At 57.8% G+C, this 13,473-nt stretch overlaps 1 protein-coding gene across 1 annotated transcript; it reads right to left on the bottom strand.

Moving 5' to 3' along the window:
• Positions 1-347: 347 nt before the first annotated feature.
• LOC146232865 (protein crumbs homolog 2-like) lies at positions 348-12,709 on the bottom strand. The gene is made up of 13 exons (XM_084690487.1): positions 12,640-12,709; positions 8,872-9,456; positions 8,525-8,720; positions 7,890-8,029; positions 7,140-7,322; positions 6,783-6,896; positions 3,425-4,384; positions 2,627-3,180; positions 2,355-2,520; positions 1,295-2,156; positions 1,113-1,190; positions 866-995; positions 348-648 (listed from the first exon to the last, which is right to left on the bottom strand). The coding sequence occupies exons 1-13, from the start codon at positions 12,707-12,709 to the stop codon at positions 427-429; spliced, it is 4,260 nt and encodes a 1,419-aa protein (XP_084546613.1). The 3' UTR covers positions 348-426.
• Between the last annotated feature and the right edge of the window lie 764 nt (positions 12,710-13,473).

Genomic DNA, 13,473 nt, shown 5'->3' with positions numbered 1-13,473 from the left:
GGGGGGGCTCCTTGGATACATCCCAACCCCGCGAGCGTGCCTGAGTACCGGGGAGAGAACAGTCTGTCCTTTCGGCCTTTTGGCTCTTGGATCTGTCCTCCGTAGCTCAGGGATCAAACCCCGCCCACACCTGGATCAAACCCCGCCCACCCCTGGATCAAACCCCGCCCACCCCTGGAGCAAACCCCGCCCACCCCTGGATCAAACCCCGCCCACACCTGGATCAAACCCCGCCCACCCCTGGATCAAACCCCTGACCCGGCAGCCACAGTGAGGCCTGTACCTCCACCCCACCAGGTGTCCTCCCTCTCCCGGAGCTCCCCCCCCTCCCCCCCAGAAGAGACCTCTCTGCTCAGCCTGCCCGGGGCGGGCGCGCCGGCCTAGGCTGTGCCCGCGGCGTCCATCTGTCCCCCTTGGTCCTCCGCCTCAGATCAGCCTCTCCTCGGGGGGCACCTTGAGCACGCTGCCCATCTCCAGGCGTGCCCCCGCCACCTCCTGGGCGCTGGGGCTGTAGGTGCCCTCCGACTGGCGCTTCTTGCGGGCCGTCAGCACCATGAAGACCAGCACGATGACCGAGAGGAGCACACAGAGGCTGCCCAGGGGGATGGCAATAACCAGCCAGGGCAGGCGGTCACTCCGCTTCTCTTTCTGCATGGGGAGAGGGAGAGAGAGAGAGAGAGGGAGAGGGAGAGGGAGAGGGAGAGGGAGAGGGAGAGGGAGAGGGAGAGGGAGAGGGAGAGGGAGAGGGAGAGGGAGGGTGAATGGCTGACGAACTCTCACTGCTTCTGGCCCTGCTTGGTGCAGTGTTGGACAATACGATGGCTGCGATCGACCGGGAGAGGGGGAGGGATGAGGATTCACTCACAATGCCGTCGCAGCGGGAACCGCTGAAGCCCTCGGTGCACTCGCACAGGAAGCCGTCAACGAGGCTGTCGACGCAGGTGGCACCGTTGAGACAGGGGCTGCTCTCGCACATGTCTATTTGGGTCTCACACCTGAGAGACAGGAAACAGGAAACAGGAAGTTGACATCTTTGAACACAGCAGCAGAACAGCAGGTGACACCCCATGCGGGACACCCACAGTCGAGTATTTCCTGGGTGCTCTACGTACCTTTCTCCAGTGTAGCCTGGCTTGCATGTGCAGTTAGCCCCCCATATCCCATCCAAGCACACCCCACCAAATGTCCTTCTGTGGGGAAAAGAGATAGTGATGTTCATATCATCATTGTGAGGGTAAAAATGTAATAAAAACACACACACAGAGCAGGTCCAAGAGTGTGTGTTGATACTCACTGGCAGCGTCGCCCAGTGAACCCTTCTGGACAGGCACATTTGTGGCTCCCCGAGGCCTCCAGGCACGTCCCCCCGTTCAGACAGCTGTGTTCCAGGCAGTCGTCCAGCTCCTCCTGGCAATCCCTGCCCCGGTACCCTGCTTGGCACTCGCACCGGTAGTCTGCCAGCAGGTCTGTGCAGTTGCCATGGATGCAGGGGCCCGAGGCGCAGTCGTCTGTGTCTCTCTTGCAGAACAGGCCGTCCCAGCCCGAGACACAGCTGCAGCTGTGGAGGTTAAACAGATCCTGGCAAGTGCCCCCGTTGTCGCAAGGATTGGGCTGGCACACGGGGGCACCGGTGCACCCGAGCAGGGGGTCCTGGCCTCCCTGCCTGAGAAAGCGGCTGGACTGGGGGACTTCCTGTTGGGCAGTAAGGGGCAGGTGGACCCTGCCCACCCTCACGTGTCCCAGGCAGCCGGTGAAGTTCTGAGCGAGCCACACCGTGGTGTCGTTGAGGAAGTTGAGGTTGTTACCCGGGCTGCCGCTGCTGCCGGCCCTCCGCCCGTCCACCGTGAGGACCCAGCGGGACGTCGGCCGTCGAGGTTCCTCCATGGTCAGCCTGAGGTGATGCCAGGCGCCGTCGGAGACGGCCACGTCGCCGGCGAACGCCAGCAGCTCCGAGTCGCCGCCGCTGCGGAGCTTGACGAGCGGCGAGGCATTGAGCAGGCCCAGGCAGAAGACGTCGGCGCCGTCGGCGGCCCGGAGCAGCGTGGCGTTCTCCTCTCTGGTGCGCAGCATCATGGAAACGCTGGTCACCGCCTCCGCCAGCGAGCCGTTGGCCACAAACTGCAGAGCGTTGTCCTCGAAAGTAGCGTTAGCGAGGCCTGCCCCGAGAGAAGGACACATTTAGAACATACCTCCCGACGGTGAAGGTTAATATCGTATGCCGTAGCAATTGGACTCTACTTTGTCAACAACACAACGCATTTTCTCGGTGTTTACGTCAGAAACAGACACAGCAGGCGAGAGAGAGCAAAGGAGTCGAGACGATGACAGAGAGAGAGAACGTTCTGGAAGCTCACATTCGTATCCGTCGAGCAGGTCGACACACTGGCTCCCCGTGACGCAAGGCTCAGTAACACACCACACGCGGTGCTCACACGCCTTGCCAGAGAAGCTCTCGGGGCAGTGACACTTGAAGTCGTTCCAGGTGACCTCGCACGTCCCTCCGTTCAGACAGGGCTGGCCCTGAGGAGAGACAAACACATGGGTTAACACCATAAGCCTTTTCAGAGTTAGATCCATCGCACTGGGCGCAGATCAACAGCAGCAGATCCCGAATGTGCTTTTGTACCTGACAGGTCGCATCGCTGACGCAGTTCTCCAGGACGTTTTGACGCGCGAGCGGGCCGCGGCCGCCGCCGCCGTCGTCCTCGCGGGCCGCCTCTCCCCCCGTCAGACGCAGGTCGCCCAGGCGCACGTCCTGGAGGCAGCCCTTGAAGTGCCCCCCCCAGGCCAGGCTCTTGTCCCCGGGGGGCAGCCCCCCCACGTGGGCCACGTCCCCGGCCTCCACGCTCACCCTCTTCCCCAGGGAGCCCGGCCCGCGGGCTTTGGGGAAGATGACCTGGCCGCGGCGGAGCCTCACCGCCACCAGGTGCCTCTGTCCGTCGGCGAGGGGCAGCGCGTCGGCCAGGATGGTGTGGGCGTGGCCGCTGAAGGCCACGGTGCCGTTGCGGAGGTAGACGTTGAGGTAGGGAACGTCGCCCCGGCGCAACTGGAACAGGAGGCCTCCCGGCTTGAGGGTGCGCAGGAAGAAGGAAAGGGTGAAGTTGTCCCCGAGGCTCTGGGTGATGTTGTAGGAGGCGAAGCTGAGGAGGTTCTCCGGACCGAACGTCCATGACTTGTACTCTGGAGAGAGGGAGGGCTGTTAGAGAGAACTGGTGGAGGGGGCGAGAATGCGCGCCCGTCGAGGGGTTCAACCCATGAATCGTGTTTATCATTTGACTTACACCTTTGTACATTACCGATCAACTCCAAGTCGAAACATCTACGCATAAACATATATATACATGTCTGTCATGTCACGTTTTATAGATTTGAAAGTATGATGGTGATTACTGATCATATTTTCCTTTGGGCCGGCCTGACTCACCTCCCTCGCAACTGTCCCCGAAGTAAGGTCTGTCGCAGTCACAGCGGGAGCTCACCCACAGGTCCACACATCGGCCGTGCTCCGAGCAGGGGTCTGGGAGACACCACTCGGTCTTGTTGCAGCCCAGCTCCAGGTGACTGGCCTGACCCTCGGCCACGTCCTGGGGCAGCACCAGCTGCCGATCCACCTCCAGGTCCTGCATGCAGCCCAGGAAGCCCGTCTGACTCAGGGGGCTGAGCTGAAGCCCCGGAGGGGCGCCCCCGACGTACAGCCGGGAGTCGGAGCTCCACTGGGGGAACGTCAGGTGGTTGTGGGTCTCGTCGTCCGCCGTGCAGCCCTCTGGGCCGCAGCCCGCTCCCCTCACCACCAGCGCCAGCGTCTCGCTCGTGCTCACGCTTGCCTCGTGCCAGTCTCCGTCGTCGACCCGCCGCCGGACCCGCAGTGGCTTCCCCGTTCGGCCGCGGACCTGCGCCAAACCGCCGACGAGCTCCAGTGTCACCGAGTGGTCGCCGGCGGCGGCGTGGAAGAGCAGGACGTCGGGGAGCGTGGTCCTGAAGCGCAGCTTGACGTGGAGGCCGTGCTGCTGTGGGTGGTGGGGAGGGGGGTCTCCTGCCTGCCTTCTGGTCCTGTTGGCGGACGGCTGGATGAGGAGATAGCCCTCCTGGGAGAAGGAGAAGGTGGTGGAGATGTTACAGCGGTGCCCGGTGTGGCCCAGGGCGCAGGAGCAGGTGTAGTCGTGCCGGCCTTCCGTCAGGACGGGCACGCAGGCGGCCTCGTTGGCACAGGCGTGGCCCCGGCAGCCGGTAAGCGTCACGTCGCAGTGCCGCCCGCCCCACGGCTCCCGGCCGGGCCGGGCCTCGGGGCAGCGGCAGGCGTAGGCGTCGACGGCGTCCTCGCACCGGGCGCCGTTCTGACACGGCTGGCTCGCGCACTCGTCCACGTCCACCTCGCAGTGCACACCTGGCAGCGTGGGGAAAAACAAGCGTCAGCGCCACACCTCTGTCCTTAGTCTGCTTTCCGGTGGGGGGATGTAATAGCCTCCACCAGACCCCCCGCCCACCTGAACCCAGTCTGGTAGCCCTGTCGTGCTGTCTTCGACATGAGACTTCAGGTCTGGACAGATCAGATGCAGATCAAAGCACACCAGCACGAACGCAGCTCTGCAGGAAGGACTAGATTACATGACATCGGCTAATTAGGAAATGAGTTTAGCAAAGAGCTCGCTAACGACTTTAGGCAGGGAATTGGATATTAAATTGATTAACACATTGTGAACGAATGTCTGATATTATGCTGCGTGGATTTTGTCGGACCTTTGAAATATTTCCTGACAGACTGAGCTCTGCTGCGGCCCTTTTATCCCAGCGCCACAAGCACACAACGCAATCTGTTGTCGTCACCCCTCGTGTCACTACTCAAATTCGATCTATCAATGTTTATCAAACACCAATTAAATCCCCATCTCAGTGCTCAATGGAAAACCACGAACAAGGCCCTCAAACAATCTTTGGTTTGAAACAAGAGAAACTGTAGACCGGTTTGTCCGCCCTCCTCGAGCCCTCCAAACCATCCCCCCTCTCCACAAGGTGTTTACTATACCTGTCAGCCCCCAGTGTTCCGCCCAGCAACACCCCAGCAGTATCAGCAGTACGTCCCTCATTCTCCGCTCTCCCAGGGACAGCCGCAGTCTACACGCACACTCACAAACACGGCCGACAGGTCCCAAAGAAGCAAACCGTAGCCTCTCTCTCTGTCTCTCTGCCTCTCTGTCTCACACTCGCACACTCACACACGCGGCCGACAGATCCCAAAGAAACAATCCGTAGCCTCTCTCTCTCGCTGTCTCTCTGTCTCTCTCTGTCACACACACACACACTCACACTTGTAGTATAAACAGACACCCAGGCTGCGTACTCCCCACCACTCTGTACCAGGCAAGCAGGAGTGATTAGAGTCCAGCCCTGCCCATCCTCCTCCCTCCCTCCCTCCCTCCCCCTCCCTCCCTCCCTCCCTCCCTCCCTCCCTCCCTCCCTCCCTCCCTCCCTCCCTCCCTCCCTCCCTCCCTCCCTCCCTCCCTCCCTCCCTCCCTCCCTCCCTCCCCTTCCCTCCCTCCCTCCTCTCCCCTCCCAGCCTCCTCACTGCAGCTCTGCCCATCCTCCTACCTCCCTCCCTCCTCCCTCCCTCCCTCCCTCCCTCCCTCCCTCCCTCCCTCCCTCCCTCCCTCCCTCCCTCCCTCCCTCCCTCCCTCCCTCCCTCCTCTCCCCTCCCAGCCTCCTCACTGCAGCTCTGCCCGGCCCGCGCTGAGCCGTAAGCCTCCCCTCCCAGCTGGCTCGTGTCACTGCTGACAACAGGAATGTTCCGGGCCTGCGGTAGTCCCTCCCTGATCAATGCCTGAGAAATGCCCGCTAGTGGCAGACGGCATTAGAGGCAAGGTAGACAGGCTTCAGATGAGCCCTCCCCCAGTCTTTGGCAAGCTGAAGGGGGGTGCGAGGGGAGTGCGAGGGGGGTACTGGAGTAATTGGCTTAGCCTGTCGGACGGTGTGTGCACGTGGAAAGTCGGAAAAACCCAGGCACGTGCCAAGGAAAGTTAGAGGGGTCATAATGTATCTTACTCTGGAAGTGTGTTATGACCGCTTGAATTGTTGGCGCCTGTTGCACAATGACGACCGGAAGCCCTTCCCAGCTTGAAAATGCGTCGAGATTCTGCCAACGTGTGTTTTTTTTACGTGGGTGTGCTTGTTTTTCAACGGACAATCTTTCACGCTTTGTTTTTTTTTAACAGTAGACATCGATTGGTCCTTTAAGCAGCTTGTCACTAATCCCTCCCCCACGCTCAAAATTAAGAAAAGACCCCCGTTTAATGCCCAGGGATGGGCGTCTGACATATGGCCGGTTTTATAGGCTTTGCACCAGTTTTACGACCCCCCCCATATGTCCATCCATCCACACCCTGCCACAGCTCCTCCTACTTCCCTCTCCCGACCCCCTCTACCGGGAGTCCCACCAGGCACCTCAGCAAGGCGACCTCTGTCGCGTCCGAGCGAGACTCGCTTTTGTATCTCAAGGTCAAACGTTTTTTTTTCCTCTGCCCGAGTTTTCCCTCTGTTTTGACTGGAGGTGACAAATCCCTGCTAAGGATCTATTAATGCCCTGGCAGGCTGCGAGAGGATGGTCAGCAGGACTTGGATTACACCTTAAGTGTCACAGCCAGTGAATTCAGGGTGTTTGCTCTGTCCGTATAACACGTCACATGGAGGATTTCGATGACGGCGTCTCTCCTCTTCGACACTAATGCGTGAAGTCACGAGAGATGATCGGGAGTCCTGACGCGGCCTCATTGAGGGTGCGGGGGGTGTACCTGTGAATCCAGGAGCGCACAAGCACTGGTACGAGTCCACCAGGTCCAGGCAGGTCCCTCTGTTCTGGCAAGGGTCAGACTCGCACTCATCCACGTTGACCGCACAGCTCTCCCCTGAAACACAGGACGGTGTCCCCTCATCACTCAGCAACACAGTCAAACTCCGGCAGAGCTACCGGCCGATCGTTTGATCATTTGAGTCTAAATGTTCTTATTTGTATCCATTTTCTGCGTCGTTGACCGGAGCCCTGTCTTTACATATTCCTTTGTTCAGATGACACTGTACCGCTGAATATTTGATAAGGGTAACCAACCCTGTTATTTGGAGTTAGGCCGCGGTGTGGACTGGAGACTGACCTGTGAACCCGGGGAGACAGTGGCAGAGGAAGCCTGCAGCCTCCTCGTATCTGAACTCTGCCGCTAGTTCAGGCAGCACGCCATAGTGGAGCACTTCTGAGCGCTGGAAACACTCGCCGCTGTTCTCACACGGCTCCTCCGCGCACTCGTCAACGTCTACCTGGCAATTGTGCCCCTCGTAACCTGTGAAACAGTCACACACAAACACACACTCACCAATCGGTAAGCCTAAACACATCTGCGCTGTACTCTTGTGTGCGTGTGTGTGTGGACAGTCAGTAAAGCAGGGTGCTGTGGGGGCTGTTGATGCTCTGAGGAAGACAGCCCCTCCGTCCTGCACTAGGGGGCGCTGTGGTGTTACAGCTCATCGCATCTCCTGGGCTTCCCCTGTCTGGCCCCTCAACTGGATGGCTGGAACATACCTTCCCTCCTATCTAGCTGATTTATGAACTGGGGAACTCCAACAGACCCTCTTCAAAGCCAGGGATGTTACATATGACCCAAAAACATGACATACCCAACATCTACCTATGTTCTACATTGACATGTCTGGAGTTCGCAATAAATTTTTCATATCATATCTATGTATAATATATAATGTACTGGTATATGTATAAGTAATCTAAAAAATACTTAAATTTTAGATTAGCATATTGTAGAATGTGCAGTCTTAAACGAAAGCAGATGTATGTGTGTGTGTGTGTGTGTGTGTATGTAGGTGTGTGTGTGTGTGTGTGTGAGTGTGTGTACCTGGCCAGCATGTGCAGCTGTACTGGTTGACCCCGTCCAGGCAGGTGGCTCCGTGTTGACAGGGGTCAGAAGCACATTCAGGGATGTCCTCCTCACAGTGGTGCCCTGTGAAGCCTGTCCCGGCACAGTCACACTCGTAACTGGGGAACAACACAACGCACATCTTAGGGTCGCCATCCCGACAAACGTCATGACGATGCTCAACGTTCGTTTACGTTCACCCCAGAGACCGGAACACACACTTATGGGAATGTAAGCATCCCATGTGATTCACTTCAGTGTTTATCATTTGCGTACGTATAGAAGGCCCAAATCACTCTAACCTCTAAAGAGTGTAACCTCCTCTCATGAATTGCGTACAAAACACAGAGTCTAGTTCAGTTCGTGGACGTGTCCACTCGGAACACGATGGATGGATCTCATCCGAGCCCTCAGTCCGCTTTTCCCAACGTTCCACGTAATGTTTAATCAACCTCTGAAATAAGTGGCTTACGCCTTATCCCTGCCCCAGTCAACTTTAGTGTCTGCGAGGGATCCGTGGGATGACATGTTCCTGGGCGACACATTGGGGCTAATCTGCGCCCGCCGCCGCTGATAGGAGCAGAGAGAGAGAGAGAGTGGCCCTCCCGCTGTACCTGTTCACCAGGTCCACGCAGGCGCCCTCGTTCAGGCATGGCGCGCTGGCACACTCGTCCACGTTGACCTCGCAGTCGAGGCCGTCGAACCCCGGCACGCAGTCGCAGGCGTACGCGCCGACCCGGTCGCGGCAGGTGGCTCCGTTCAGGCACGGCTGCGCCTCGCACTCGTCGATCTCCACCTCGCAGTTCAAGCCTGGAGGAGGGTGGGGGGCGGGGGGCGGGAGGGGATGCACGCACAGACGAAACAAACACATGGGCACGGGTGATGAGAGAGGCTGACCTCGGTTATCTCACGGACCCCCGCCCAGCTCGTCGGAGGGAGATAACCCCCCCCCCCGTCTCACCTTCGTAGCCTGGCTGGCAGTCGCACCGGTAGCGGTCCACCTCGTCCACGCACGTCCCGTTGTTCTGGCACGGCCGCGAGGCACACTCGTTGATGTCCATGCCGCACTGGGAGCCCTGGAAACCGGGCACGCAGAAGCACTGGTAGCCGTTGGCGCGGTCCTTGCAGATGGCTCCGTTGTGGCAGGGCTCGGACCAGCACTCGTCCACGTCCTCCTCGCAGTCGGCGCCCTCGTACCCCGGGGCGCAGAGGCACTCGGCGCCGTCCGGAGTCTCCCGGCACGTGGCGCCGTTGAGGCACGGCTCCTCGGAGCACTCCCTGGCCGTCTCCCGGCAGTCCTGCCCCGCGTAGCCCCGGGGACAGTGACAGGTGTAGGCGTCGGCGCCGTCCACGCAGCGGGAGCGGACGCCGTGGCAGGGGCCGCTCTGGCAGTGGTCCACGTCCAGGTGCTCGCAGTTCTGGCCCGTGTACCTGTCGGGCCCCGTGGGGCACAGGCACGCGTAGGCCCCCATGGACTCCAGGCAGGTGCCTCCGTTCTGACAGGGGGACGACAGACAGCTCTCTGCCGAGGCTGTACACAGTATCCCTGGGAACACAGAACCCAAGTGATTAGCACCGACAACGAGGGACAATGGATGACAAGAAAGAGGGTCGTTTAAACCCCAATCGGTTTTGTACACTAAACCGTCCGAGAGCAGCACTGTAATCCAGGCACTCTGACAAGGGAGGAACGGCTTGAATATCATCCGGCTAACATCCACGTCACCTTTGACCTTCTTTGTGATTTCAGAGGCGCTTAAAGTCCACTCTGTTAATGAGGAGTAAAAAGCCCAACTTCTCCCTGGATTTAGGGTTCAAAGCGGCAGATGGGATGAAGAGAGAACGTCTTTACATTCACTGGAGAAGGCAGCTGGCACGAGAGTCCTCAGCAATGAAAGTTTGGCTCGCAATGGCCACTTTGAGCCGCTATTGCCTTGCTAGCTTGTCCATCTCTTTCTCTCTCCATTCTCTCTCTCTCTCTCTCTCTGCTCTTTTTGGTGAGGACACGGCAATTAAGTGAGAGGACAGTTCCCCTATGAGAGTGTTTTGCAGTGACTGGGGAATAATTAGCTTCTGGTTATGTCACGTTGGTGCACTGACAGGGAACACGTGGAATGCGTGGAACCTTGCGTGTCCACATTCTCGACTGCGTGCTGTTAATGAAAACATTGCATGGAACAATTATAAGTCCAACTTAATGAAATGTCTTTGTTTTGGTAACACAGAGTGTGTTCTCTAACACCCCACATGGGTTCCCTCTTCCTGGGAGACGTCGCCAAAGTCTACGTGTCGCATGCATTTTCGAAAAACGGCTCACGGAATTCACCCCTGTACGTTGGCAACATGACAGCTCGCCATCTCCGCGCAAGCCTGCCTCGCCCTCCGTCTCCATCTGGCTGACACCGAGCTGTTCCCCTCCGCCCCCCCCCCCCTCGCTGGCACCTCCTCGCCCCGCCTTCCTCAGCGTCTCTCACGCGGAGCTGTCACCTCCACACCTGTCTCGCCCGCCTTTCTCTCACACCTCCCCGCATCCTGTTTCCTCTGCTTTCAACCCTGCTATCTTACCTCCACGCTCCCCCCCCCCCACCTTGCCCTTCCTCTCCTCCCAACCTAACGTCCCTCGGCTCAGGGTCATGGTGACCTCCGCCCTCCCTCTCCGTTCGGAGTGAGGGAGATAAACGGCGGGGTCCGGCACACCTGGGTCTCTGTCTGCTACCACAGCCGGTTGACGAGCCCTGGACCTGGTCGCGTTCACAGCTGGCGCTGCCCGGACTACCTGGACTGTGAGTTCACAGCCGGTTGCTGTGAGAGAAGGAGGGGAGGGGGGAGGGAGTCAGAGAAAGGCTATTTCTCTGTCTCTCCCTCTTTTTTTCTCTCCCCCGTTCTCCGTGTCTCTCCCCCTCTCTTCTCTCCCCCAGATCCCATTCCAGGGCAGCCTGTCATCCCTGACACATTCCCCTCCTCTGATGTCACCCTGCTGGCAGCGTCATGAAACAGTTCATAGATCATGGTTAAGGGCCTGCCTGTGTTGATCTCTGGCACTGAGCAGTACCAGCCTCTTAGCCCAAGAATAACACAGGGCCCGCATCCAGGCAAGGATGCTCCCAGGCCTCTCTCAGTGAGCACGTTTAAGTGCTGGATATAAAAGCTGTCAGGTGCTGGATGTTGTCCAGAGATGGAAGACCATCCTGATCTTCTTTTTTTTTTCTTTTACGCCCTCATCTAAACACCCTTTAGAGTTTCAACTTGAGAGAGAGAGCAGTTAGAAGCGGAGAATTGTTGTTGTTCTGTTTGGATGCGCTCAAGTCAACGTTTAACTGAGTCTTCACAACGCTTCCCCCTGCCTCTGTGGTGAGGCCAGCCTCAGAAAGAGGCAGCTCTGAGGGGGTCGACAGTAGAGGCCGGGTGCAGTGTGCTTGGCGCAGCCTTGCCCATGACTCAGCTGTGGGATGCCCCTGGCTCTCACACACGTCCTGCTTAAGCAGAATTCTAATGAGTCACCCCGGGAAGGTATCCCAGTCTGCCAGTGTTGTCCTTTGTCCTGGCTGTGTCGAGAGTCTAAAGCCGCACCACGGAGGGAGAGATGCTGCATCACGCCAAAACCGTCCGACAAAACGCATCTTAGCTGTGTTATGATGTCGGCCTGTCAAGTGTACGTGTCTGGTGTGTAGTGTATTAGTGTGGTTAGTCTTTGAAGGGCCGATGCTGGTGTCCCCCCCCCCCCCCCCCAGTGTCTCCTCTAGAATGTTCCCCCAGCACGGATGACGAGTTTAGAAGGACTCACCTCCCATTCTCTCCCAATCTGCCATTCAGCGTTTAAGACTAAGAACGTCAGGGTGGTCAGGCCCTTAGCCCCGTAACCGCGGCGACGGGTTAACAATGGCCCCTGCATGCGACCCACCCCGAGCTGTTCCGTTCGTCTGCTCAGAGAGACGGGACTTCAGACCCTTTTCCCACAAGTGGGGCCGCGGGAAAATGGGTCATCGCTTCATTATGGGGGGGTGGAGGTGGGGGTCGGGGGGGGTGACTACATCCCCCACACCCCGACCCCGTCAGCCCCGCCCCGGCATCAGCACTCACTCAGACCTGTCGGCTTTCATCATAGACTCATCAAGGACTGATAATCACACAAGCCAATTATCTCACTTAACTCTCAGCTTACTAATGAATTATCTGCATGTATGCACACACGGATAACAAACACATGAAAATCGAATCAAAAATGTAAAATGAATGTATGAAAAATGGTGGACCTGAATACTTTTCTTGCAAAACGTTGTAGAGTTATTTAGACAGAATTTATTTAATTTTTTTACAGTGTTACCTGTAGCCTTGAGAATTAATCTGTAATTACACTGTTGAAGTCTAAGCAAGCAAACCACTGCACTCACAGATAATAGATTACCACCAACTACAAACAGAATGGCTGCCAGCTGGCATCTGCTCCGTCAGGCATCCGCCAGAGAAGACTTACTAACATCTAGTTACAGCACTGTCCTCATAGTCTACACACACACACACACACACACACACACACATCCACCTGCTCTAGCCGAGCTCTTGCATGTGGATGTCCATAGAGTGCGCAGTCTCATTCCATCACGCACTCAAAAAAACAAATGTCAGCAAAGACACACACTCACACACACTGTCCGTAAGGGACAGCATCACCTGTACAGTACACGCACACAGTCATCTCGAAGGACGGAAGAAACCGAAAGCACCGTACCCAGTTTGAACATCATCATGGTAACCAGAAGAGTTGTTTGGTACTTGGAGAGGATCCGTCCTAACTCCATGGTGAGGAATGGGACCGGCAACTTCCAGTTTGGCTACAACGGCGATCGCTCCACGGGGTCTCCGTCCCTCATGCTGGCCCAGATGATCGTCTCACAGTCCTGATGGAAGTTAGCTGGAAGTTAGCTGATACTCCATGCTTGGCCAGTAGTGTGTGTGTGTGTGTGTGTGTGTGTGAGGGTGAGCTCTCTGGGGACTGCTTGAGGGAGGCAGAGTAATCGCCCCAGCAGAGAGGGGAGGCACCAAAACGTGGACTGGACTTTGCGATACAGACTCTCTCTCTCTCTCTCTCTCTCTCTCTCTCTCCCTCCTTCTCCATTTCCCACTTGCGTTCGCTTTTCGAAAGTTCCTCTGGACCATATCGTTGTCTTCGGAATAAATGCACCCGTCGATTCAAGACTGGAACACGGCATCCTGAATGAAGTGTTTGCCCTCAAATGCATGTTTGTAAGCTAGAATGTCACACCCACACACACTGCACCTGCAGCCCCCTGTAGGGGGTGGACGGAAGTTCCAGTCCAGGTTTGTGGGTTTGTGAGGGGTACAAGGGAGGGGGGGGGTCTGTCATTGGCTCTCTCGCTCCATTGTGATCGGAAGGGGGGGGTTATCCTAGCGTGCCCTAACACCTAGCGGGGCAGCTGAGCCCCCCTGGGGCAGACCGTTACCCCCCCCCCCCCCATCCCCCACGCTACCACCCCCCCACAGCCCGCAGTCCTGAGCTCGCGCCAGACTTAGCGACAGCTAGCGGGGATTGGAGCTTCAGAGT

The sequence above is a fragment of the Hypomesus nipponensis genome, chromosome 24 (genome assembly GCF_054491055.1).
Source record: "Hypomesus nipponensis isolate SF chromosome 24, ASM5449105v1, whole genome shotgun sequence".
In the NCBI taxonomy this organism is placed as follows: Eukaryota; Metazoa; Chordata; class Actinopteri; order Osmeriformes; family Osmeridae; genus Hypomesus; species Hypomesus nipponensis.
Note: the sequence above shows the minus strand (reverse complement) of the source record. Positions and strands in the feature narration are given on the sequence as shown.

What these genes read in the sequence shown, in the direction of transcription:
- LOC146232865 (XM_084690487.1), bottom strand. Translation starts at nt 12,709, where the DNA reads ATGGAGTTAGGACGGATCCTCTCCAAGTACCAAACAACTCTTCTGGTT. An exon ending in CGGGGACAGTTGCGAGGGAG is followed by an intron (nt 3,181 to 3,424) that starts GTGAGTCAGGCC and finishes CCCTCTCTCCAG; the next exon opens with AGTACAAGTCATGGACGTTC. An exon ending in CCTGCTCGACGGATACGAAT is followed by an intron (nt 2,157 to 2,354) that starts GTGAGCTTCCAG and finishes CTCTCGGGGCAG; the next exon opens with GCCTCGCTAACGCTACTTTC.